Source organism: Macaca mulatta, chromosome 10 (genome assembly GCF_049350105.2).
Source record: "Macaca mulatta isolate MMU2019108-1 chromosome 10, T2T-MMU8v2.0, whole genome shotgun sequence".
NCBI lineage: Eukaryota > Metazoa > Chordata > Mammalia > Primates > Cercopithecidae > Macaca > Macaca mulatta.
This window is the reverse complement of record NC_133415.1, coordinates 65,957,728-65,983,357: the sequence shown is the minus strand read 5'-3', so window position 1 is coordinate 65,983,357 and position 25,630 is coordinate 65,957,728. Positions and strand designations below refer to the sequence as shown.

At 49.1% G+C, this 25,630-nt stretch overlaps 1 protein-coding gene across 3 annotated transcripts in view; it reads right to left on the bottom strand.

Annotated features, from left to right (window-relative positions):
* The window catches only part of OVOL2 (ovo like zinc finger 2), a 34,112-nt gene extending 9,135 nt beyond the window's left edge, over nucleotides 1-24,977 (bottom strand). Inside the window, exons 1-4 of one of the 3 annotated variants that reach the window (XM_077951157.1) lie at nucleotides 24,358-24,596; nucleotides 23,480-23,700; nucleotides 8,048-8,351; nucleotides 3,649-3,766 (exon numbers count right to left, since the gene is read on the bottom strand). In XM_077951157.1, coding sequence (XP_077807283.1) covers nucleotides 3,649-3,766; nucleotides 8,048-8,351; nucleotides 23,480-23,700; nucleotides 24,358-24,457 — 743 coding nt within the window. In that variant the 5' untranslated portion in view covers nucleotides 24,458-24,596. Of the gene's footprint in view, nucleotides 1-3,648; nucleotides 3,767-8,047; nucleotides 8,352-23,479; nucleotides 23,701-24,357 lie in introns of all 3 variants that reach the window. The other 2 variants (XM_077951156.1, XM_077951158.1) reach the window with 2 other exon arrangements.
* Between the last annotated feature and the right edge of the window lie 653 nt (nucleotides 24,978-25,630).

Genomic DNA, 25,630 nt, shown 5'->3' with positions numbered 1-25,630 from the left:
AGCCCCCGATGGAAGATAAGGACAGAAGGCGCCCTAGAGGGTGGGGCCAGTGCCGCCTCCCCACCTCCCTGACCTCAGAATTGGAATTCCTCGCTTCACTCTGTGGAGCTCAGCAGCTTCCCCAGGAATGGCACGAGCCCTGAACTGCCTCCTTTATTCCAGCCAGCGTTGTTAAGTTATAACCAGCGTGGGTTTATGACCTCCCTGGGCCACATGGCTCCCTGCAAAGCCTTAGCCGGGAGCCCCACGGATGCGTGTGCCCTTCTCACCTGTTTATGGCCCTTTACATGGTCTTCTCTGCAGTTTTTTATATTGTCTGAAATCTTTTACAGAATATGTAGTCATTTTACAAATGAGCAAAATAAAACACTTTCCATAAATGCTGGACTTGAATGATGGGCTTGGCACATCGGGCACTTCCAAAGCAATAGTCTGCATTTCCCGCATGTTCGCTCCTGAGGACTCTGGCACTGCTGGTCCGCAGACCACCCTTTGAGTAGGGAGGGTGTGGACACTCAGTGCAGAGTCTCGTGCTTGCAAGGGCTGGTTATTATTTTTTTCCTCTAAAATACAGATCGCCTCCCTCTCCTCCCAAAGCAAATAATTGACTTCAACAGAGAGCCGTTCTTCGGAAGCATCCTAGCCTGTTCAACCTAAAACACTGAAATAAACCCAAAAGAATATCCTATAAATACTATATATATCCTAGAAACATAAAGGCCCATGATGTTTTTCACAGGCTATGAACTGAATACACATTCATTTCCTGGAAGTTCATGTCCCCTCTCTCTATTTTGAGCTGGTTAGCAGGCAAAATTTCCGATGTTGGCCTCAGTGATCCTGTCACCTTCACTGTAAAAGTACAGCAATTCCCTCAATTATATAGTGGCTGCACTGCTGGCTTCCCATCCAGACCGCTTTTCTGGGTCAGTGCCTGTCCCCAGCTGTTGTGAGGTTTCTGGCTGTCCCCCTCTTTAAGGAATCAGCAGCACTGGGCAAGTGACGTTCCAGATGCTCAGGAGTGTCTGCCTGACCTCACCCAGGGCAGACACAGCCCTCAGCCAACGTCAGACTGAAATGGGGGTAAAAAAAGTCCCTGCCTCCACCTTGCCTGTAGCAAGGTCCACCCTGGAGTCCATTCACACTCCAGATCCCCCCAGGGATGAGGTCAAGGCTGCACTCCAGCTAACAGCAAAACCCATGCTCATCCTCTGCCCTCACGGGCCCCTGTTGACAGCCCTCCCTCAATAAACCATTTGATGGGAAGCTGCTTCCAAACCCCACCTAAAACAATTTGGATTGAAAATAGCCACTTGTTTGCTGATAACATTTTCACAAAATATTACAGAGATTTTCTGCACAGGTCAGTTTCTCTCTTCCAGTCTTCAATAAGACACCATTTAACTAACACTCCCTTCTCCTCTTTCTCTCTCTCTCTCTCTCTCTCTCTCTCTCACACACACACACACACACACACACACACACACACACACACACTCCTCCAATTTACCTTTCTTGGGTGAACTCACAGGCAAAAAATAAGTCCTAATCTTTTATCTACTTGGATATTAATGTAAGACATTGTCAGGTTCTAGTTCCCCTGGATCTTTTTCAAGATGTTTCTTTGTGTTTTGAGTCTTTCCTTAGATATCCTGTTTGCTCAGTAGTTGCAGGGGATAGGAAGAGATGGGGGAGAAGGGGGTGGTGCATATTAACCCTGATTCTCTATCTCACTGTCTTTGCCCACCTCATCAATATGATAGCTACAATTCTCCAACAAAGGGTCCTGGGGTCCCAGATAAGTCTTTAAATTGGCCATGGCCTGGTCTAATTGGACTGCAAACACACACACCCCTCATTTAACTATCTGTCGTATTTATGTTAAGTGTCTATATCTTTGTTTCTGGCCTAAATATCACATTTACTTATGAAGAACCAACAGCAAAAATACAACACTCACAGCTCAGTCAAAGGCAAGACCAGGGCGCAGTGGCTCATGCCTGTAATCCCAGCACTTTGGGAGGGCGAGGCAGGCCGATCATCTGAGGTCAGGAAGTCGAGACCAGCCTGGCCAACATAGTGAAACCCCATCTCTACTGGAAATACAAAAATTAGCCAGGTGTAGTGGCATGTACCTATTATCTCAGCTACAGCTACCCGGGAGGCTGAGGCAGGAGAATCGCTGGAACCCAGGAGGCAGAGGCTGGAGTGAGCCTAGATGGGAGCCATTGTACTCCCGCCTGGGCAACAGAGCAAGACTCTGTCTAAAAAAAACAAAACAAAACAAAGCAAACAAACAAAAAACAAAGGTAAGACCAAATCCCCACTGAATTCCAGTAAGGTCTTTTGGAGCTGGTGAAGTTTGTTCACATGAACTAAAACATCATCTGAGAAACCCACATTTTTGCACTTTGTACCAACTATCTCTTTTGGACAGAGCTGAAGAGATGGCGGGGCAAGCCTGTTCCTCTGAGCTTGCCACCCGCTGATGTGTCAGGAAGCCCCGACTGCTGTTTCTGGTCTTTTATTACATGGAGACACATCTTCATCAGACAATAGGTCAGGATGGGGCAAATAGGTCTAAAACATTTCCATAGTTCCATTTGTTCATCACTTGAAGTGTGAAAATTATGACTAAAATTTTAAAATGTTATCTGTAGGTTATCTTAGTGCCATCCAATAGAAATTAAAATGCAAGCTGCTTTATAAGTTAACATTTTGTAGAAGCTGCAAACAAATAGGAAGAAATGGGTGAAATGAATTTTAATGCTATATTTTGTTTAACTCATTATGCCCAAAACACTACCATTTCAATGTAAAATCCACATTAAAAACTGAGATTTTTGGCCGAGCGTGGTGCCTTACGCCTGTAATCCCAGCACTTTGGGAGGCCGAGGCGGGCAGATCACCTGAGGTCAGGAGTTCGAAACCAGCCTGACCAACATGGAGAAACTCCAACTCTACTAAGAATACAAAATTAGTTAGGCATGGTGGCACATCCCTGTAATCCCAGCTACTCAGGAGGCTGAGGCAGGAGAATCACTTGAACCCAGGAGGCAGAGGTTGCAGTGAGCCGAGATCGAGCCATTGCACTCCAGCCTTGGCGACAAGAGCAAAACTCCTTCTCAAAAAAGAAAAAAAACAAAAAAATTGAGATTTTTACACCTTCTTTTTTTTGCATTACAACTTGAAACTTAGTGTCTCTTTTGCGCATACAACACATCTCAATCTGGACCAGCCACTCGTCTGAGACTCAGGAGCCACCCATCATCAGTGGCCGTCAGACCAGCCAGCGCACCTCTAGGTTTTTCACTCCTAGCTGCCTCCTAAGCCCCAGCCTTTCCCCTAAAGCGATAATTGTGAAGCCCTTTGGGAAAGCGTCAGGTGGAAAGCGTCATTCACTAACTTAAATGATTTTCAGCACCCTCACAGGAGTCACTAGAAGAGTAGGAGATGGAGAAAATCTGAGAACCTCAGGTTGGGAGTCCGAGCGGGTACAGGCACCCTCTTTCTTGCTTCCTCTGTGGGCAGAGGACATCTTGGCACCACTGAACTCACACGCTCACAGGCTCCTCTACAACCTACTAAACCCCAAGCCAAGGTGTGCAGTTTGTACTACTAATAGGTCTGCATTTCCCTTTATCTCACCTTCCTCTAGAAGCAAGCAGGCTTCTAGAAACTGCAACAGGGCAGGCTGGTGAGGCCCCTGCCTCAGGGAGAAGGCTGAGGAAGGCACTGGGAGGCAAAGAGGGCAGAGAAGGAGACCCTACGGAGGAGAAAAGACCATGAACTTCAGGTCAGCCGGTTTTGGTTCTCAGCTCCACCACTGAGGGGTTGTGTGAGCTCCCTGAGCCTCGTTTCCTCATCTGCAAAAGGTGGGGAACAGCAGCACTGACCGCTTGGGGTAGTTTGAGATGAGAGGATAAAGGCTGGGGGCCTGGCATGAAGGACAGTGACCACGTGTGGCTTGCTTCTGTCTGCAGGAGCCATGGTACTCTCTGAAGGGTCTCCCAGTCTCTGCCGAGCCACCCTCCTCACTTGTTAAATCTTCTGCCTCCCAGGGTGGATGCCCCGTTCATATCGCCTTAGCAGACTGCCAGGCATCTCAGATGGTTCCTGCATCTCTCTGCCTAAGGATGCTCTCCAGGCCTGCAAAGGGCTGGGGTGGGCAGTGGGTGGGGAGAACTGCCTACGAGTCAGGAGGTCCAGGATGGACACCCAAGCAGGAGGGATGGGGGTTGATCGAGCAACCTGGAGTGCATTCTGTAGGATCTCCAGCGGGATGGAGCCCCCATTGCCCATAGTGATAACCCACTCATTATTATTGAGCTCTAATTGGCTGTCTTCCCTCCCGACCTCCCCTCCCTCCTCTACTGTGTTTCCTGGGATCACCTCCCAAATACACTGCTCACATTCAAATCCTTGTGTCAGTATCTGCTTCTTGGGCAACCCAAACTAAGACACTCCTCATCAGCCACGCCCTTCCTCCTTCCGTCCTGCTGTAGAAAGCTTGCTCATCCTTCAAGGCCCAGCTGAAAGACCACCTTTTCTAAGAAGCCTCCCTGACATGCAGTTAGAAACACGGCACCTCCCAGGACTTCCCTTTGGCATGAGCCACTTTTTCTTCTGTCTGGCATATCTGCTGTTTCCCTTGTCTCACAGTCAGATGTCTGAGTTATTCCTCCCTGTGTTGGCTGAGAGCTCCATGAGCACGAGGTGAATCCTAGGGCCTGTTACACATCAGGTCCTCAGGAAGCCTCTGCCAACTGTTGCAATTTTACTACTAGCAATAGCCAATGTTTACTAAGCACTTACAATGTAAGAAGCACGTTTATGTAATTCTGGCCCTAAAACCTCACAACCACCACTTTAAGTGGCAAGTATTAAAATTATCACACCCATTCTAGAGATGGAAAAACTAAGGTGAAAGATGAATAATTTAGACCAAGTCTCACAGTCAGTTAACTCAGATCAGGAGTTCTTAACTACTATGTGATCGCCTCAACTTGTAAACTCTTCTCTGAGAAGCTGCCAGTCCCTAATATTTCCCTTAGTCTCCAGCAATGGAGGATTAACTCAATCACAGGGGAGGCAACGCCATCAGCTCAGTGTTTATTCCAGTTGATGGTACCAACAGCCAGCCATGCTCCCTGGGCCCCTTGCACTGTGTCCTAGAAGCCAGGGTTGGGGGATTGACCACAGAGTCCACCCAGGCAGGGAATGCCCTAAGGACATCCTCAGAGATGATGTCCTTGAGACACCCTCAAGGAGGGGCTGAGACACCCTCCAGGGCCGCCAATGGCCAGCGACTTCAGGAGTGGCCCCGATTTCCTGCCCCTGGGTCAGGAGGAAAGCCCAGCTTTGCTTCTGCTGGATGGGTCCCTTGACAGCCTCAAGACCTTCCCCTAGGCCTCTTATAAGACCCCCCACTGCCCTATGGATCCTCCACCACTCCCTAAGCATTCTCCTCACCCCCACCCGATGGCCAGCTTAGCCTCACAGAGGTCACACTTTTACTGATTCACTGGTGCTAGGAAAAGAAGCCATATAACCAGACCCAAAGAGCACACTGTGGGATTCCATTTACATCAAGCTCAAAAACAGGCAACAGTAACTTAAGCTGTTAGAATTTGCAACAGTGGTTTTCCTTGGAGAGAAAGAGGTGGACTGGGAGGGGTAGTGACTTCTAGTGGCTGGAAATATTCTGTTTCTTGGTCTGACTGCTAGTTGCACGAGTGTGTTCACTTTGTAAAACTTCCTAAATTCACTGAGGTCGACACTTAGGATCTGTGCACTTTTCTGGAGGTATATTAAACTGAAATGAAAAGTTCTCTTTAGAAAAAGTTTTTGGCTGGGTGTGGTGGCTCATGCCTCTAATTCCAGCATTTTGGGAGGCCAAGGCAGGTGGATTGCTTGAGCCCAGGAGTTTGAGACCAGCCTGGGCAACATGACGAAATCTCATCTCTACAAAAAGTACAAAATAAAAAAAAAAATTAGCTGGGAGTGGTGGCACGCACCTATAGTCCCAGCTACTAGGGGGGCTGAGGTGGGAGGATCAGTTGATCCCAGGAGTTGGTGGCTGCACTCCAGCCTGGGTGAGAGAGAAAGATGTTGTCTCAAAAAAAAAAAAAAAAAAAAAAAAAAAAAAAAAAAAAAAAGAAAGGAAAATAAAAGAAAAAGTTTTAAAAAAGGAAAACAGAAAAGAAATATGTTAGGATTCCAGCCACTCTCTAAGGTGGCAGAAACTCTTTCCAGACCAGGGAGGCAGCTCACGACCAATCCTCTAAGAGCAATCACGCATGATATGAACTAGAAAATAGGATGCAGAGGCCTAAGAAGGAACCTGTATGAGGGCTGAGTAGCTGGGAGCCCCATCTGGAGGGAGGAAAGTGTCTTCCCATCCCTACCAAAATACCAAGGACTGAAATAGTAAACCCTTTTTTTTTTTTTTTTCCTTGAAACCAGGTCTTGCTCTCTTGTCCAGGCTGGAGTGCAGTGGCACAATTATAGCTCACTGCAGCCTCAAACTCCTACGTTCAAGCGATCCTCCAGCCTCAGTCTTCAAAGTAGCTAGGACTATAGGCATGCACCACCATGTTTGGCTAATTTTAAAATTTTCTTGGGCAGACAGAGTCTTTCGATGTTGCCCAGGCTGGTCTCCAACTCCTGGCCTCAAGCAATCCTCCCACCTTGGCCTCCCTAAGTGCAAGGATTATGAGAATGAGCCACTGCACCCAGCCTGCAGGTAGCAAATTCTATAAGTCTGTTGGGAGGGTGGGTGGTAGCCTGGATAGGGTTGAATGGGTTAAGATGGGATGGGATAGGATGAGCTGAAATGGATTGGAGTGAGATGGGCTGGTCTGAGGTGGGCTGTGATAGGACGAGATGGGATAGGACGCGATGGGCTAGGATGGGCTGAGATAGGATGGGGATTTGAAGATAGGACCCACATTGTAAAGGCCTTTACACGAAGCCCAGCAAGATGAGAGATGAGGAGTCTGGATTTCATTCTGTTCAGAGTTGGAGATTTCTTGGGGAAGTCGAGTCCTTAGAATTCTCCTGGAGGGATCACTCTGGCAGAGGTGTGGACAATGGAGCTCAGGCGGGAAAGCATGGAGGCCAGGTGTTTCTAAGATAGAAGCAGTGAGGCCGAGACCAGAGGCCAAGGGCACCCCCAGCACTCTGTGAAGAACTGGAACTGGGGAGAACCTGGATTCCCACTTCCTAAGTCAGGAAACTGAGGCAGGTCCAAGGACAGGAAGGCGATTGCCTGCCAGGCTCCAGTAGAAGGCTCGGCGCTCCTAAAGGCAATGAGCTCCTTTTTGTCTCCCAGGAGGAACACGATGCTATCCAGAGACAGGCTTATGTCCCAAGAGAGAAGCATAAAATACTCATTGTGGGGCCACAAGACCCACATTCCAGCAGCCAGGACCAAAGGGCTGAGCTATGGCAGGCCCCGTGTGTGCCATGCATCATGATTCTCAGAATACTTCCAGCCAGGGATCCGTTTTGAGCCTCACTAGAACTCACATCAGTATCTCCATTTTGCAGCGGTGAAAGGCAGGCTACCACAGGTGGCTCACCTGGCCCAAGGTGACACAGTTGGCAGGTGGCAGAGTCAGGAGGTGAACCCAGAAGGATTGGCCCTAATGCCCCATCATCTTGTGATCTTTCTTTTTTTTTTTCTTTTTTTGAGACAGAGTCTTGCAACGTCACCCAGGCTGGAGTGCAGTGGCATGATCTTGGCTCACTGCAACCTCTGCCTCCCAGGTTCAAGCAATTCTCCTGCCTCAGCCTCCCAAGCAGCTGGGATTACAGGTGCCCACCACCACGCCCAGCTAATTTTTTTTGGATTTTTAGTAGAGACAGGGTTTCACTATGTTGGTCAGGCTGGTCTCGAACTCCTAACCTCGTGATCCCCATCTTGTGATCTTTCTAGAAACACAACATTGTTCCATGGTCTCGACCTGCTTCTTTGGTGGGGAAGAAACAGGAGCTCTTGGCCAGAATAACGAAACAGAGAACAAAGCCCATGCTCCCCACTCACCTGTGTGGGTGCGGACGTGCCTCTTCAGGTCGAAGGTGTCATTGAAGCCTTTGCCGCAGAAGGTGCACAGGTGTCTTTTCACCTGATTGTGGCACTTGAGGTGACGGTTCAGCATGCGTTGCAGACGGAAGCCCTTGCCACACAGGTCGCAGCTGTGAACCACCGAGTCGCTGCACGTGCCTGTGGTGAACTGGGGGCAGAGAGAGGCTGTGAGGGTCCCCGAGCAAGCAGGCACATCCAGTAGGTTCACTCCAGAGACCCACCTCCTGTGTCTTGAGGCTTGCCCCGTCTGCAGCTTCTGCCCCTAAAATTTTCAAGCAGGTTTTTGCTTTGGGAAAGGTGAAATAACAACTGGCGGTTCCTCCCACTTTTTTTCTCTTTTTTTTTTGAGATGGAGTCTCACTTCGTTGCCCAGGCTGGAGTACAGTGGCTCGATCTCAGCTCACTGTAACATCTACCTCTCGGATTCAAGCAATTCTCTTGCCTCAACTCTCCAAGTAGTTGGGACTACAGGGTCACATACCACCATGCCTGGCTAATTTTTGTATTTTTAGTAGAGACGGGGTTTCACCATGTTGGCCAGGCTGGTCTCAAACTCCTGACCTCAGGTGATCCATCTGCCTCAGCATCCCGAAGTGCTGGGATTACAGGCATGAGTCACAGTGCCCCGGCCAGTTCCTCCCACTTTTAATTCTCCCCTTCTTCCTTAGAACAAACCTCTGACTTCTAGCTGGGCATACTGTCTTACAGCATCCTATAGGCATATGATGGGGTATGGATGTTAGGCCCCTCCAAATGTCGTGTTGAAATGTGATCCCCAGTGTTGGAAGTGGGGCCTGGTGGGCGGTTACAGGGGCAGATCCCTTATGAATGACCTGGTGCCGCCCCGGTAGTAAAGAGTGAGCTCTTATTCTCATCAGTTCATGGGAGAGCTGGCTGTTTAAAAAAGCCTGGCGGCCAGGCGTGGTGTCTCCTGCCTGTAATCCCAGCACTTTGGGAGGCTGATGTGGGTAGATCACCTGAGGTTGGGAATTTGAGATCAGCCTGACCAACATGGAGAAACCCCGTCCCTACTAAAAATACAAAATTAGCCGGGCGTGGTGGCGCATGCCTGTAATTCCAGCTACTCGGGAAGCTGAGGCAGGAGAATCACTTGAACCTAGGAGGCAGAGGTTGCGGTGAGCCAAGATTGCGCCATTGCACTCCAGTCTGGGCAGCAAGAGCGAAACTCCATCTCAAAAAAAAGAAAAGAGCCTGGCACTTCCTCCCCTCTCTCTTGCTTCCTCCACCATGTGACACACCTATTCCCCTTCTGCCTTCTATGAGTGGAAGCTTCCTGAGGGCCTCACCAGAAGAAGACACCAGCACTATGCTTCTTGTACAGCCTGCAGAACCATGAGCCATAAACCTCTTCTCTATAAATTAGCCAGTCCCAGGTATTCTTTATGGCAACGCAAAATGGACTAAGACAGCATGGCCATGGACTACCTGGCCAATGAAATAGAAATCTCCTTGAAGGGGAACAAATGGTGCCCTCTTCCTCCTTCGCTCCTTCCTGCTGACTACAGCGCCAATAGCCACCTTGGCCCATGAGGTGGAAGTGCGTGCTGAGGATGGAGGAGAAGAAAGGAGTCTGGGTCCTGACGACGTCATGGAGCCTGGTATGTTATATTACAGACAGTACCCAAAGAGAGCCACACTCAATTCTGTCCTCCTTGTGCCTGCATCCTGCTCCATTTACCAAGAGATGGAGACTGTTTTCCCTCTCCTTGAATCTGGGTAGGGCTTATGACCAGTTGGATCAATAGAATGCAATGAAGATGTGTCCGTTCCAGGTTTTAAGAGACCCTGCAGCTTCCACTTCTTCCCTCTTGTAAGCCAGCTGCCACATAAGAAGTCTGAGGCTACCATGCTGTGAGGAAGCCCATGCTAGCCATGTGGACAGCCAAAGGCCACATGGGGGAGCACGGAGGAGCCAGATATGAATAAAGCCTCACTGGACTCTCCAGCCCAACTCAGGGCTGCCACCAGCTGAATGAGTGGCCTCCGCTAATGCTACTCAGAGTAGAACTGCCTAGCAGACCCATGCCTATAGCTTTTGTCTTGACCCACAAAATCATAAACGCATAAAATTATCAGTTTGTAAAGTGACTTGGTCAGGACTCCACAACTTTGTTACACAAAGCAAACACAACCAGACCTGGGTCTGGGCTCCCTGCTGAGTGCTTTCCACCACCTTTGCTACTGCTGAGGAAGAACATAGAATCTACATCTGTGTGATAAAAATGATGTGTTCAATTTTAGTATCTGATTTGGTAACTTTTGAACATGTGACGTGAATGTTACCAAATCAGACCCTTTAGAAGATGGATCCCATTGCTCTGCCAAAATTCATCACTAGCAAGAAGACTGGTTCTTTCCTGGCTCCATGCTCTCCCAGCTTCAAATACTCTCCTCTTTCATCCACCCTGGGTATTGCCCTCCCAAGACTCAAGGGAGCTCAGTTGCTCCCTTGCCAACGCAGCCTTCTCCAAATACTGCAGCCCATGACTAAACTGCTCACTGTCCCACGTAAACCAGTGCCTCTCAGACTCCAGCATACCTATGCCTCCCCTGGGGTCTTGTTAAAATGCAAGCTCTGATTCAGGAGGTCTGGTAGGGTCTGATGTGCTGCATTTCTAACCAGAGCCCAGGAGATGCCACTGCAGCTGGCGCACATGCCACACTAGCCCTGAGAAGTCATGCTATATTCCATCTCATTCCCAAGATTCACTATGCACACAGTTCATCTGGTTTTCTCAACTCAACACCTTGAGGATGGTCGGCAAGCATTCAGTCCCATTCCTGCCTCCCTACCCCCTGCTCCAAGCCTAGTCTAGGGCCAGTGCACAATCAGTATGTGCTGACCGGCAGCTGGGAGCAGGTGGCAGGATGCAGAGTCTCAAGGGAGGCACAAGACCCCAGAACAGGGTATTCCAGTCAGCCTTTTCCACTAGTTCGTTTTCCTTTGCTTGGAGCTTAATTTGCCCCAGCTAACACTGAGAAGTCCCTGATCCGTGACAAGCCCTGTGCTTACAGCTGGAGGCAATACAATTAGAGATGGTTTAATCCCCAGTCCCTAGGAAGCTGCCGAGTCTAGTGGGGGTGCAGGCAAGTCAACAGCCATTGACATCTGAGAGGCCCAGGGGTCCAAGGGGGCACCTACTCTGGACCTGCAGCACCAGGGAAGATGTTTCCAGAGGAAGTGAGCTCCTTAGCCAGGCAAACATGAGGAGGAAAAGGGGCGCACAGCAAAGAACATTCCAGAAGAGGATGGTGGGAAAGAGGGAACTGTGTGTGGTTCAGCATGGCTAGCCTGAGCCTGGGAGAGCAGTTAATGAAGAAAGCAGTGGTAGCTGAGAAGAGCAAGATCCCCTTAGGAGTCCACCTTGAGGGCCCTACTGGAGCTGGAATGTAGTCAAAGGGCAAGAGGGAGCCATTGGAAGACAAAGGGGGACCATCACAGCGGCTGAGTTCAATGACCCAGTTGAGTCCTGGATCCTCATCAACTGCCTCACTCCCCAGAACTGCAGCTGCCCACCTCTGCCCAAGGCTTTCCTATCACCCAGGCAGATCACGTTCTCCTCCTTGTCCGACAGACCTCATCCTGCTCACAGCCACCCTTGGAGGGATTTGAAAAGACTAAATATGCTCCACTAAGTACTTTGAACTTCTAAAGACCAAGTGCGCACAAGGACATGTGAGTGGTAGTGAGGGGCTAATGAAATAGAACAAAGACAATTACCCTGGTAATTCCAATTAAAATTAGTAAAAACCTGCAACTGTCTTTTGAAAGTCTTGTAGAATGTCCCTAAGGACTCACCAACCACAATTCAAACATGAACTCTTGTTTAATCTTTTTGATAAATTTCTATTTTTAAAATGCTCTGAATGCCATACAGATGTCTTCTATTGCAGTCTAGAGTGAAAATCTCAAATCACAGGCATTATTTTGTTTGAAAAGAATAAGATCTTAAAGGACACAGGAAAGGGAGATCAGTGACAGTTTAAGGGAGTAGGGGGCCAGTAGATCATCTGACCAAGACATAGAAAGCACTTTATTTAGTTTTGTTTGTTTTCAACCTTTTTTAGAGATGAAATCTCACTATGTTTCCCAGGCTGGTCTTCAACTCCTATCCTCAAGGGATCCTCCTGCCTCAGCCTTCCAAAGTACTGGGATTACAGGCATGAGCCACCATGACTCTCCAGGAAGCTTTATAAAACAGGGGAGAAAATGGGAATGGAGAGAAGGGGTTGGAGACTCAGGGCACACCTAATTCTCAAGGGGACCTTTCCTCTGGTTTTCTTGGAGCAAAAATGAAAATTCTCCACATACCCCTCAGCAAAGGCAATTTTTTCATTTCTCCCCATTTCACAGCATGGAAAGCTGAATCACCAAGAAGTGGCTCATGTAGGGAATTCACCCTGTGGCACACCCTCCAATCCATTAAGTGCTGCTTACCACCCTTATGACCAATCCAGACATCAGATATTAACAAATTACACTCAAAGTCTTCAGGAGCCTTGTTGAAAAAGATGTAATGTTACTTAATGGCAAAAAATCATGGCTGACAAAGCCAGCTTCTGCCAGACTATTTCACTTCTCAGAAAGGAAGGGATCTTTGTAAATTCCTAAACATGAAATTTATCCCCAAAAGTATATTAAATGTGGCTTGTGCCTTGAAATTTGGTTTGTAATAGCAAAGGACTGGAAACTAAATATATGTCTATCAACAGGAACTTGTTAAAAAATGATGGCAGAGGGCCGGGCACAGTGGCTCAAGCTTGTAATCCCAGCACTTTGGGAGGCTGAGGCAGGTGGATCACCTGAGGTCAGAAGTTTGAGACCAGCCTGGCCAACATGGAGAAATCCCATCTCTACTAAAAGTACAAAATTAGCCAGGCACAGTAGTGCATGCCTGTAATCCCAGCTATTCAGGAGTCTGAGGCAGGAGAATCGCTTGAACTTGGGAGGCAGAGGTTGCAGTGAGCCGAGATTGTGCCATTGCACTCTAGCCTGGGCAATAAGAGCAAAACTCCACCTCAAAAAAAAAAAAAAAAATGATGGCAGAACCTTACAATTAATGCACTGGACAAAGGTAAGAGGCTAGAAGCAGTTCAAGTGTCACCTGCCAGCCATGTGAGTGAGCCCTTGTGGATGTCCATCCCAGTCAAACCCCCAGAAGACTCCCGTCTCAGCCGCCATCTGACTGCAGCCACAAGGCAAGGACCGCCCTGCTGAGCCCAGTTATCCCACAGAGATGGATAATACAATATTACATTATTTCAGCTATTAAATTTGGAGTCACTTGTGGAGCAGAAATAGGTTAACTGGAACAGTAATAAACGTATCATTCTCTCCAGACGCCAGACCTGCCACATTTCTAAGTGTCTCTCCCAGGACTGCATGGTACAGAAGACATATCTGACTCCTGGACTGATGTCTCACGGGCCAGAGGACCAGTTGACCCTGCCTGGATCAGGATCACGGCTCTGCTCACTGGAGCACCTTTATTATGTTTACATAGGTTTACACCTAACACTACCTCCTAAAAGTTAAAAAAGAGTTAATCAGTCTTACTTTGTTCCTCTACAAGTAGTAAACTAAACTTAATTACATCTTAGTCATGTTAGTTACAAAACAATAGTGGAACAGAGAGACAATAAATCTGAAGGATTGAAAAAAACCCTAGATCTGGCTAGGGGTGTGATATGGAATGTCATTTAACATTACTATGTCACAATTTCCCCACATGTAAAACAATAAAATTATATTAGATGATCTCTTCAGCAGTATAAGAAGATAAGAGCAGGGTCTGTTTTCCAGTTTCCTAAATTCCTTCAATTCCTGCCCCACCACTTAGTTTGTGGCAAGTTACCTAACTTAGTTGTAGGCAAGTTACCTAACTTCTCTAAGCCTTAATTTCATCACCTGTAAAATGTGAATAATAATATTTCTGTGGCTGGGTGAGGTGGTTTATGCCTGTAACCCCAGCACTTTGGGAGGCCGAGGTGGGTGGATCACCTGAGGTCAGGAGTTCAAGACCAGTCTGACCAATATGATGAAACCCCGTCTCTACCAAAAATACAAAAATTAGCCGGGCGTGGTGGCATGCGCCTGTAATCCCAGCTACTCGGGAGGCTGAGACAAGAGAATCATTTGAACCCGGGAGGTGGAGGTTGCAGTGAGCTGAGACCATGTCGTTGCACTCCAGCCTGGGCAACAAGACCAAAACTCTGTCTCAAAATAAATAAATATAACAATAATAATAATAATAATTACCTCGTAGAAATAAATGAAGAAATTGGCAGAGCACAGTGGCTCATGCCTATAATCCCAGTACTTTGGGAGGCCAAGTCGGGTGGATCATCTGAGGTCAGGAGTTCAAGACCAGCCTGACCAACATGGCAAAACCCATCTCTACTAAAAATACAAAAATTAGCCAGGCATGGTGGTAGGCACCTGTAATCCCAACTACTCGGGAGGCTGAGACAGGAGAATCGCTTGAACCCGGGAGGTGCAGGTTGCAGTGAGCAGAGGCTGTGCCATTTTACTCCAGCCCCGGCGACAGAGTGAGACTCCATCTCAAAAAAAAAAAAAAAAAAAAAGAAAAAGAAATGAAGAAATTAAATTTTAAAAGCTACTTAAAAAGGACCTGGTACTTTGTAAGTCCCATTATAGTTAGACCAACTCCAAAATCCTGTGGTCCTAAACAAAAGGTAATTGGTCAAAATTTCTTGTTTCTCGGCCAGGCATGGTGGCTCATGCCTGTAATCCCAGCACTTTGGGAGGCTGAGGCAGGTGGATCACTTAAGTTCAGGAGTTCGAGACCAGCCTGGCCAACATGGTGAAACTCTGTCTCTACTAAAAATACAAAAATTAGCTGGGTGTGGTGGTGCATGCCTATAGTCCCAACTACTCAGGAGGTTGAGGCATGAGAATCACTTGAACCCAGGAGGCAGAGGTTGCAGTGAGCCGAGATCATGCCACTGCATTCCAGCCTCAGCCATAGAGCAAGACTCTGTCTCAAAAAAATAAAACAAAAAAATATGTTTCTCAATTTGCTTTTGAATTTTTCTCTCTTTGATGGAAGAAAAGGGGAACTAAAAACAAAAAAACAAAAAAACCTAAACTAAAAAGGGAGCCACTAGCCCCCAGTCCTTCATCTGCAACTCTGTAATTCAAAAAGCTCTGAAAAACAGCTGGGTGTAGTGGCTCGTGCCTGTAAACCCAGCACTTTGAGAAAAGCTCTGAAAAACAGCTGGGTATAGTGGCTCATGCCTGTAAACCCAGCACTTTGAGAGGTGGAGGCAGGAGGATCACTTGAGGTCAGGAGTTCAAGATCAGCCTGGCCAACATGGTGAAACCCGGACTCTACCAAAATACGAAAATTAGCTGGGCGTGGTGGCGCACACCTGTAATCCCAGCTACTCAGGAGGCTGAGGTGGGAAGGTTGCTTGAGCCGAGAGAGCACCACTGCACTCCAGCCCGAGTGACAGAGAGAGACCCTGTCTCAAAAAATAAAATAAATAAAATAAAATGTATGACAAAAAGCTCTGACAACCAACATTCTCTCCTATCTCCAGTGACAGTGAAATCTGACCTGAGCTGATGTAAAAATATTTGCAGACTTTATCCCATTTAATGTCAATATTCATATGTTTTAATACAGAAATTATTAATATATTTAATTATAGGGTACTGCTCCCGGCCTGCCAGGGGTGGTTTTTACACCATGCTACCTTCTGGCAAAGCTTAATTGTCTCACCCTTAATCCAAAATTAACACTTTGTAAAAGGCTTATTAATGAGGTAGGGAAACTACCATAGAGGGAGGAAAATGACATAGGTCTTGAAATTAATTCAGGTCACGAAGATGAAGAGAGAATGAACAGCTCTCCAACCCCATGGCCTGGCGCTTTTCTGAGCACTGTCCTGATTTCTGCAGGATCTCAGCTTTCATTTCAAAAAATGTGTAAAATTCTCCTCAAGTTCTTCTAGAAAACAGGACTCGGCGGCAAAACAAACCAATCATTGTCTCTGCACTGCTGAAAACTGCAGGAGCATCCAGGGAGGCAGGGCCTTCAGCTGGCCCTCTGACCAACTTCAAAGCTGGCTCAGATCATTCACCTGTCAAACTTCGAAAGGTGAAAACAACGACAAAGAAAAGAACAACCTTTATTTTCTGTTGATGTTTCTAGCAGACAAGTTCATTTAGTTAATGGTCCTGTTTCCTGTAGGAGGACATTCTGAGTCCAAGGCTACCTTCTGGTGGCCATTTGGACAAGATTTCCACCGACACGTGGCGATGCTTGAATGCTAAAAGCGTGCTAAGCATATTTCCCCAATTCGTTTGGCATTCAGATTCCCCTCCTGGTCCTATGTACCGTTTCCTTAGACTTCACAACTCCCCTACATGGTAGGATGGAGAGCCTTCTCAAATGCAGAGAAGATGAAGGGAATATATATCTTTATAAACCCAAAGAAGAAACTGAGGCCCAAAGAGAAATGACTTGCCCACGGCCACATGACTTGTAGTGGCCCACCCTGAGAATTTTGAATGTGGTTGTCATCTGCAAAACTTGTGCCTACAGTTCCCTCAGGACAGGCCCACAGGTCTGTGGGGCAGGAGGAGGGGGCATGAACCCCATTGTTTGTCTCATGTCATCATGAGTCCTTAATGTCAGACTATCAACACTAAGGGCTAAAGCATCAAAGCCACATGTTGACTACGGCTGACATACTGGACAGTGCGGTTGTCCCATAATGCAATGGAACAATGCTGAAAAGTTAAAGATCCTTGGGTTGAGTTTTGCCACTAACAACTTTGAGGAACTCAACAAAAACTTGCTGGACTTAATTTTTCTCACCCTGAAAGTAAGGAGATTTGGGGCCATACATGCTTTAAAGATTCCTGTAGTCGATCCTGTGGAAGGACTCAGTATCTATCCCAACTCCTTTTGGTGGGCCTTCCTGTACTGCAGAAGCTAGAGAAGTGAAAACTACACTTCCCTGACTCCTTTGCCATGAGGATTTGGGAAGTAACTTGGGTTCTACCAATTACATGCACTACCAGGAGATCTGAATTCAGCCCCGAGTTAACTGGGCAGAGACAGGCAAGAGGCAAGTGTTTTACACTCTGCAATGGCAGCCGTCGAGGTGGCAGCTTCCTGATTGGGCAGCAGCCGCAGCTCCTAGGTGGCCCCAGTTCTGCTCTGTGGCTCTGAGTCATTCGTAAGAGCTCAGCTTGCTCTTTCTTTAGTCCATTTAATACCTTTCTCTGCTTAAACTAGCTATAGTGGATTCTGATGTTCATAACTAAGCCTATGTAGTCCTTTCCAACAATAAAAACCTACTTCATCTATATTCAAGTTTAAAACCAGGTAATTAATACACATTGTTCTCATATTCCTCCTTTTCCCCCTTTTAATTAATTTAACCTTCATCAAAAATCCATTCCAAGCATTTTTCCAGTATCCCTTTTCTTCCTGCTTTCTACGTTTTCCTTCAAATGCTATCACTCATGTCTAGGGACTGTTGACTTCTTCCCCCCCCTATATTCTTGTTCTATGTTGACTTATGTCCTTCTGTGACCCAGGCACTACTGCACTGGTTGCTGGGGAGTGCGAGCCCAGTAGGAAGTGTTCCCTGGCTCTAATGGGTCTAGAGTGGAAAAGAGAAGTCCGTTGGCCAAATGTGCAGCCAAGAAAATGGGCAGCAGGTTACAATGGGGACAGCAGGAGGAGTATTCAAGGCTGTCTTGGGAGACAAAAAATAGGAGGAAAGGAGTCAGAGATGGCGCTTATATTCCCTTCCAAATATCAAATGAATTGGTTTTTAAAAATGGCTTAAATCCATAATTCACAACAAAATGAATGAAATAACAGATTGAGAGCCAGGCTCAGTGGCGTGTGCCTACAGTCCTAGCACTTTGGGAGGCTGAGACAGGAGGATCGCTTCTGCCCAGGAGTTTGAGACCAGCCTGGACAACATAGTAAGGCCCTGTCTCAGAAGGAAAAATAAAGACAGAGAAAGAAAAGAAAGAACTAATTAGCCATCAATGGAGAATTCTGGTTAACGACTGATTATCTTCATTTATAAAGGTAAATAAAGTGAATCCAGCATTATTCTGCCTTTCATAAATGAACTGTGCCACTGGGAAACCAAGCAGTAGATGAGGCAAAGTGTGTCTCTATAGAAATACATCAGTTAATAAACAGAGGACAGAATTAGATTACTGCTGTTTTAGAACACCTAATAAGCCAAAATATTTAGGTCCTGAGCATCAACTGCTAACATCAGAAAAAGAGAGATAACCAAATATTCAGTGCCTCTGATGAAGACAGATGCCTCCCACTGTGACATATTCTAGCTGAAATAGAATAGAGCTGACCAAGTGGGGAGAGTTGCATTGTCCAATAGAACTTTCTGTGGTGACAGAAAAATTATATTCTCTACTGTCCAGTACATTGGCCACTAGTCACACGTGGCTACTGAGCACTTAAAATGTCACTCGTGGAAATGAGGAACTTAATTGTTATTTTGAGATGGGGTCTGGCTCTGTTGTCCAGGCTGGAGTGCAGTGGTGCAATCTTGGCTCACTGCAACCTCTGCCTTCCGGGTTCAAGCAATTCTCCTGCCTCAGCATCCCGAGTAGCTGGAATTACAGGGACAAGCCCCATTAATTTTTTTTTGTATTTATTTAATAGAGTCAGGGTTTCACCATGTTGGCCAGGCTGGTCTCGAACTCCTGACCTCAGGTGATCCACCTGCCTCGGCCTCCCAAAGTGCTGGGATTATAGGCATGAACCACGGCACCTGGTCTAATTGTTCATTCTTAATTGACTACGGCTGTGATAGTCACATGTGATACTGGATGCTGCAGCTGCAGATCCAACTACTCGTTTAGAGAAAACCTAGGGGACTGAGGAATGTTAGGCACATGGTGATGTGCTCAGCAAAATCCAGACTGTTGGGAACTCTGCAAAACAAATCACCCATTTCTTCAACAATTAACTTGATGGAGGGAAAATGTATGAAATTAAAAGAGGCTCAAAAGACATGCCAATCAATTACAACGTGTAGACATTATGTGGACCTGATTAAGCAAACTAGAGGGGAAAAGTAAGAATTTATGAGACAATTAGTAATGTGAACACAATTGGTAATGTGGGTGTGATCATGAATTTTGGTTTTTATCCACTAAACGCACATTCTGAATGATTTGCAGTTGAAATGGTATGATGTCCTAGATTTGCTTCAAAATCATGTGTGGGGCAAGGGGTGGGGGTGTGCCTGGGCAGGAATGGCCATGGGGCTGTTGGGGCTGGGTGGCAGATACGCACCGCTGCGCCTTTGAGATTCTAAATAATACAAAGTGATGGGGGTATGGGGACTACTCCATAAACACATCTGCACCACTACAAGACTCGTTAGAGAGCTGAGTAAAAGGCCAAGAATACTTTTGAAAGAATCTAAACTTACTTTATTTTGAAGAACCCATGGAAGAAGGCAAAAAGAAAGAACAGAATAGGACAGGGTGAGAGGACAAATTCCCTTGGTACTCCATACTGGGACCTGGGTCCTACCAGCCAGAGAATCACGAATGAATACTATCAGTCAACTGGGTTAACTTCAGAGTTACTTCGTTTCTAATAAGCCTCCACAGGACAATGGTGATTAGTATTTCCTGGGTTTCTCCACCCGGCAGCTGGAGACCGGCAGATGGATCCAGCACAAAAGGGACCTGCCGTGCACACTCTGTGGAATGTAAGTCATCTTCTCACCCCTATTTGTTTGGCAAATTACAGAATTCTCAGTAGTAAAGAGACAATTTCACAATCTGCCCTGAGGCACACCGTCAAAAGGCAGATGGGCTGGGAAAGGCCAGCCACATTTCTTAACCTGCGCCTCGGACTCCTTTTCCAGATCCACCCATCAACACGATCCGTGTCCTTACTGCAGCCAACAAAATGTTGGGCATTAAAACTTGCTGTATGTCACTGTCAGCTAACTTCCTCTTGGGCAGTTTACACATACGCAGAAAGCTAAACACTTTACACTCACTATCTCATTTAATCTATGCAACTCTTGTAGGAGGCTGATTGTTTGAGTCCTCCACTTTACAGATCAAGGAACTCAGGCCCAGAGGAGATAATGTATCCATGACCACAGCCTTTAAGAGGGGCCCGACTGGCCGGCCGGGTGTGATGGTTCACACCTGTAATTCCAGCACTTTGGGAGGCCAAGGTGGGCGGATCACCTGAGGTCAGGAGTTCAAGACCAGCCCGGAAAACATGGCGAAACTCCGTCTCTATTAAAAATACAAAAATTAGCCAGGCTTTGGGGTAGGTGCCTGTAATCCCAGCTAATCGGGAGGCTGAGGCAGGAGAATTGCTTGAACCCAGGAGGCGGAGTTTGCAGTGAGCTGAGATTGTGCCACTGTGCTCCAGCTCTGGGCGACAGAGCGAGACTCTCTCTCAAAAAAAAAAAGAGGAACACGATTGGGATTTTCCTTCTGACATCATCCAGAGCTTCTCCTCTGCCCAGCAGGAGCGCCCACACTTCTTGGCTTGGCCCCTTCACCATCTCACCCTGTCCTGGTTACATTTCTAGCTCTTTACCGCCAACTCTCTCCCGGACCCCAGCAAGCCCTGTTTCCTATCTTCAGCCACCACAGCTTCATCCTTTCTATGCTCCAGCTGCGGGACTCAGCCCACACTGCCCTCAGGCCCACCCCCTCCCTTCTCCCCGGCTTTCAAATCCACATCAGGACACCTTCCCCACTCAAACTGGTCACATCTTTGCTTGGAATTCTGGTTTCACGTTCACGGTCCTGCAGCAGAGTTAATAATGTTTGTGTCTCCCTATTAACCCAAATACTATATACGGTTATTGGACACAAACCATGTTCTACCCTCCACTCATTTATCCTCACAATGCTATCAAGTAGGTATCATTATTATCATCTTACAGATAAGGAAACTGAGGCCCAGAGGGTGAGCCACTTGCTCAAGGTCACACAGCTAAGAAGTGACAAAGCCAGCGCTTACATGCTTAATAACAGCTACTACCAGATGATTCTGGAAGGAACACCAGGTTGGGAGCATTTTTACCTCCCGCTGCCTTGCACACCCCAGGTGTTAGATGGGCAGAGTGTTGCCTCTCTGTGCCAGGCAATGGCTCAAACCTGCCTTTCTTGTGGTCCCGGGAGCCCACTGCCTAAGAAACAAATTCTTGGCTGGACACGGTGGCTCACGCCTGTAATCCCAGCACTTTGGGAGGCCGAGGTGGGTGGATCACATGAGGTCGGGAGTTCAAGACCAGCCTGACCAACACGGAGAAGCCCCATCTCTACTAAAATTACAAAATTAGCAGGCGGTGGTGGCACATGCCTGTAATCCCAGCTACTTGGAAGGCTGAGGCAGGAGAATCACTCGAACCCGGGAGGCAGAGGTTGCAGTGAGCTGAGATCGAGCCATTGCATTCCAGCCTGGACAACAAGAGCGAAACTCTGTCTCAAAAAAAAAGAAAAAGAAAAGAAAAGAAAGAAAAGAAACTAATTCTTATAGAAACTCTGTGAGTTCAGCATGCCTTGGAAAGAACTTTATAATTATACAGGCAATTCGTTCAGTCATTTGAAAACTGCCAATGCCACGGCTGATGATAATTCTGGAGGCTTGGCGCATATTAACACCAAAATGTCTCCTTTTTGAGGGTAGAGGCAGAAAGAAGGAAGCTAAACATCCCCAGTAAATAAAAACTCCCCTGGAAACTATGGAAAGAAGACTTTTAATGGTTCAGGAGTGAATTGTGCCTCTCTGCCCCACTTCCCCCAGAGAACAGGCAACTAATCTAGGAAATCAGATTGGTTTACGTCTTCCTTTAATCCAGGATTCCAACGGCCCTGTGTGCCTGAGGCAGAAAAGATTGCCTAAAATGTTGGTTAAGAGACTGGATGAGAATCTGTCACTTTCTCTCCAGGGGAATTTGGGCAATTGGGGGACAGAGGGGCAAACTAGCTGCAGAGGCTCCCAAAACAACGTTGCAATTGTCCTTTCAGCCTGGTGATAAATATGCAAGTGGGGCACTTTGTAGAATTTCCCGAAGGGCAGAGCTACCAGCCTCAGGCAAATTGTTCCCTCCCATTTAACCCCACCTGGCCCAGAAGAGCCTCAGGCCAGTTGACTTTGAACGTCACCCTCACACTTACCGCTAGGCTACCGGACCGCACAGTATCGGCACTTCTTTTTTAAAGAGGTCTTTCCTTTGGATCCCAGCTGAAGCCTCAAACCTCAATTCATAACCAAATGCGCTTCAGCCCACCCCGGAGTCAAACCCTGGGAATATGCAATGTGCATAGGGGAGGGGTGGCCTCTCCCAGGAAAAAGAGGATTGCTTTCTCAATCCACAGCAAAGCCCAGGCTCTCCCTCCCCACCCTCTACTCCCGGTCTGGGTGGCGGGAGGGCACCGGAGAACCCTGGAATTACCACCTATACCGGGGATCTGGGGGTGCACAGCGTCGCACTGCGGCTCACCAGGCTAGAAAGTGGGGTCAAGTGATCATAAACCGCCACCCACTAGCTCCAGCTGGCTGAGTCAGTGGAATGGGATTCCTAAATCTTGGTGGGTAGCTGATACCTTTGGGCAGACCATCATGGAAGTTCTGCCCGAAAGCGCAGGTGGGCGTCCACAATGTTCGAGGGGGCCCTGAAAAGCGACCATAGATGGGAGCAAACACTCCAATCCACTGGGGTAAGGGCGCTCGAGAAATCGGTAGTTGAACCCTTTTACCCATCAACTTAATTCAAGACTGGAAAGATGACAGATCTAAAGTGCCGTACACAAGTCTCCTGTCTAACAGACACTGGGAACCGCTCGTGTTGGGAGAGGCCCACTATATGTCAAGCTGCCGCCCATATCCAGGACATAAGCATGGGGGGTGAACTCTCAGAACCGCGGCGCCAGGAACTGCGTTTCAGAGGGTGAAATTTCTGAGAGCGCGGGGGCTTCCTTTCTGACCTCGGGAACTCCGACGGCCTTCGTTATTCTACAGGCCTGGCGCACAGAATGGGCTGCTGGCGGAAGGCAGCGATGCCAGTGCCTTTTCCGCAGTTCCAGAGGCAGCACTCGGCATCAGGCGGGGCCACCGGGTGGACAGAGCCCACTCTGGGAACCCGCCGCCCCTGCGCAGCAGCTACCCTGCAGGCAGGAGTACGCGCCGAGGCGCCCTGGCCGCCGCCCAGGGGCAGGTGCAGGAGCTGCGCGGCGGGCGCGCTCGGGGCGCGGGTGCCGGGTTGCGCGGGCGGGCGCGGCAGGGAGGGGCGCCGGCCCCGGGAGCCCGACGCCAGGGCGTGGTGCAGGTGGCGGCGGGGGCAGAGTCGACACAGTACCTTGATTTTCGATCTGGCGACCGGGCGCTGCTTGGCCGCCAGGTGTCCATCGGGGCCCTCGGCGTCGCCGGGCTCGGGGGTTTCGCGCTCGGGGGCGTGCGGGGACGAGCTGCTCTCGGCTCCTCCAGGCTCCCCCGCGCTGCTGCTGCCGCTGCCGCTGCTGCTGCCGCCGTCGCTGCGGCAGTCCTCGGGAGGGTCGTGGAGCAGGCGGCCCAGGCCCACTGCGGAGGGAGGGGCCGCGCCCCGACATACACACTCGGCGTCAGCCCGTACGCCCGCGGCAGTTTGACCTGCGGGCGGTGCTGCCGCCGCCCCGCCCCGGACCTGGGCACCTCGCCAAGTGGGCAACGTCGCGGGGGTGGGCGAGTAAGCCCCGGATCGACCCCTACGGCTAGCTTGGAGTGCTGGGGGCCTCTTCCCGGTCCCAGCCCTGGCGCCCACGAGGAACCAGGTGGCCACGCGCGGCGGAGGACCCTGCGCGCCAAGTTTCCTCTCTGGGCGGGGGAGGCGGGTCTGACCTCTCCCCAGCTAGCCCCAGAAGGGTTGGCGGGCCTTTGTGCACCCCCATGAGGACGTGAGATTGGGGGTAGCCCCTGCTGGCTTTCAATCCCTTTCCTGGGCCACCTCGGCCCGCGCTGCAGCCAACGGTCCTGCCGCCGGGCAATTAGAGGCTCCCACTAGGGGGAAGGGGGCGCCCAGAGTCCCGGGCATCCCAGTCCCTCATTGCCCGCCCTCCCTCGCCTAGAAGACCCCCGTGTGCCCCCCGGAAGAGGGGATGAAGTGGGGAGCCCGCCCCTGCCGATGAGCGGAGAAGACCCGCCACCCCTTCCCCCACCCCGGGAGCCCAGAGCCCAGGCCCGGCCCCCGCGCGCGCTCACCTGGGATGTAGGTGTCTGCCCTTTTCTCATCCGGGAGTTCATCCCAGCTGCGTACCGAGACCCCCAGGCTCCTCCTCTTCACCAGGAAGACTTTGGGCATGGTGGGGTCCCCTCTCCCGACCGCGGCCCCCTCCTCCCGGCTGCTCCCCGCTAGGGGCGACGGCGGCGGCTCCGTCCCCGGCTCCCGGCGGCCAGAGCCCACCTTCCCGCCTCGCCTGCCCTCTTCCTCCACCCCCCGCCGCGGCGCGGCCCAGGCCTCTCCCCCGCACGCCTGGCGACTCCCAGCCTCCCGGCTGGGCGACACCTATGCCTTAAATCGCGAGTGAGACCACGCCGGGGAAAAAGTTTCATAAGGTGGAATAGAAAAGGCACCAGGAAACTTGGGAGTGAGCATGCGCCCTGCAACATAACGGTGTCAACAAGCTCGCTACCTGTCCGACCGGTTCCGGCGGCCGGGGCTGCCTGTTCCAGCCCTTCCTTAGGCATGAATGTTTGCAAAAGAATTTAAAGTCTGCTCTTCCCCCTCCTCTTTTTAAGAAAGGAAGAACATTTTTTAATCAACCCCCGCCCCATTCTCCCATCACCTGCACCTCGAGGCGAGCTCTTCGAAGTAAACCCCAGGTTCGCCTCCCAGGGCACCCTTCCGGTGAGTTGGGGCCTCCCACGAGTTGCCCCCCTCCCCCGCCGGGTGGATTTGTCTTCGACGAGCCAGAAAATGGCTCAGTTCCTCTGGACCTTGTGGAGCCTTCCCGGGGCTTGATGAAATCTGGGCGGTCAGAAGGGCGAGGCGGCGGGAGACTTCCAAGGATTCTGATTATTAATAATGGGGGGTGGGGGCTTAGGAGCTTAAGCTATCCATCAACTACAACTCCCCCCCCCCCAAAAGCAGTAAAAATAAATTTAAAAATTCGGCATCTTTAGAACACGTTATTTTTCTGACTAGTATACAATTTAAGAAAAACAGGGCTTGCCCCGCCAAAGCAGCTTCTCCCCACAAGATGTTGCACCCCGAGGCCCCCTCACCCCAAGTAAACACACAATAGAAACAAAAGCCAGGAGCATATTAAGCAAATGCAGCCTCAAAACAAGCCCCCAATCTTCGTCCACTCCCACCATTGCCTCCCCTAACCACCCGATCCCCAAATTCTGAGACTGGGAAATACCTTTCCAGGAAGCCAGCATAGTGAACATTGGCTACATCTCGCCACCCCTACCGGGGAGGTAGGAAAGCTTTGCATTTATTATTATATCTGTTTGTTCCTATCAACCTTTA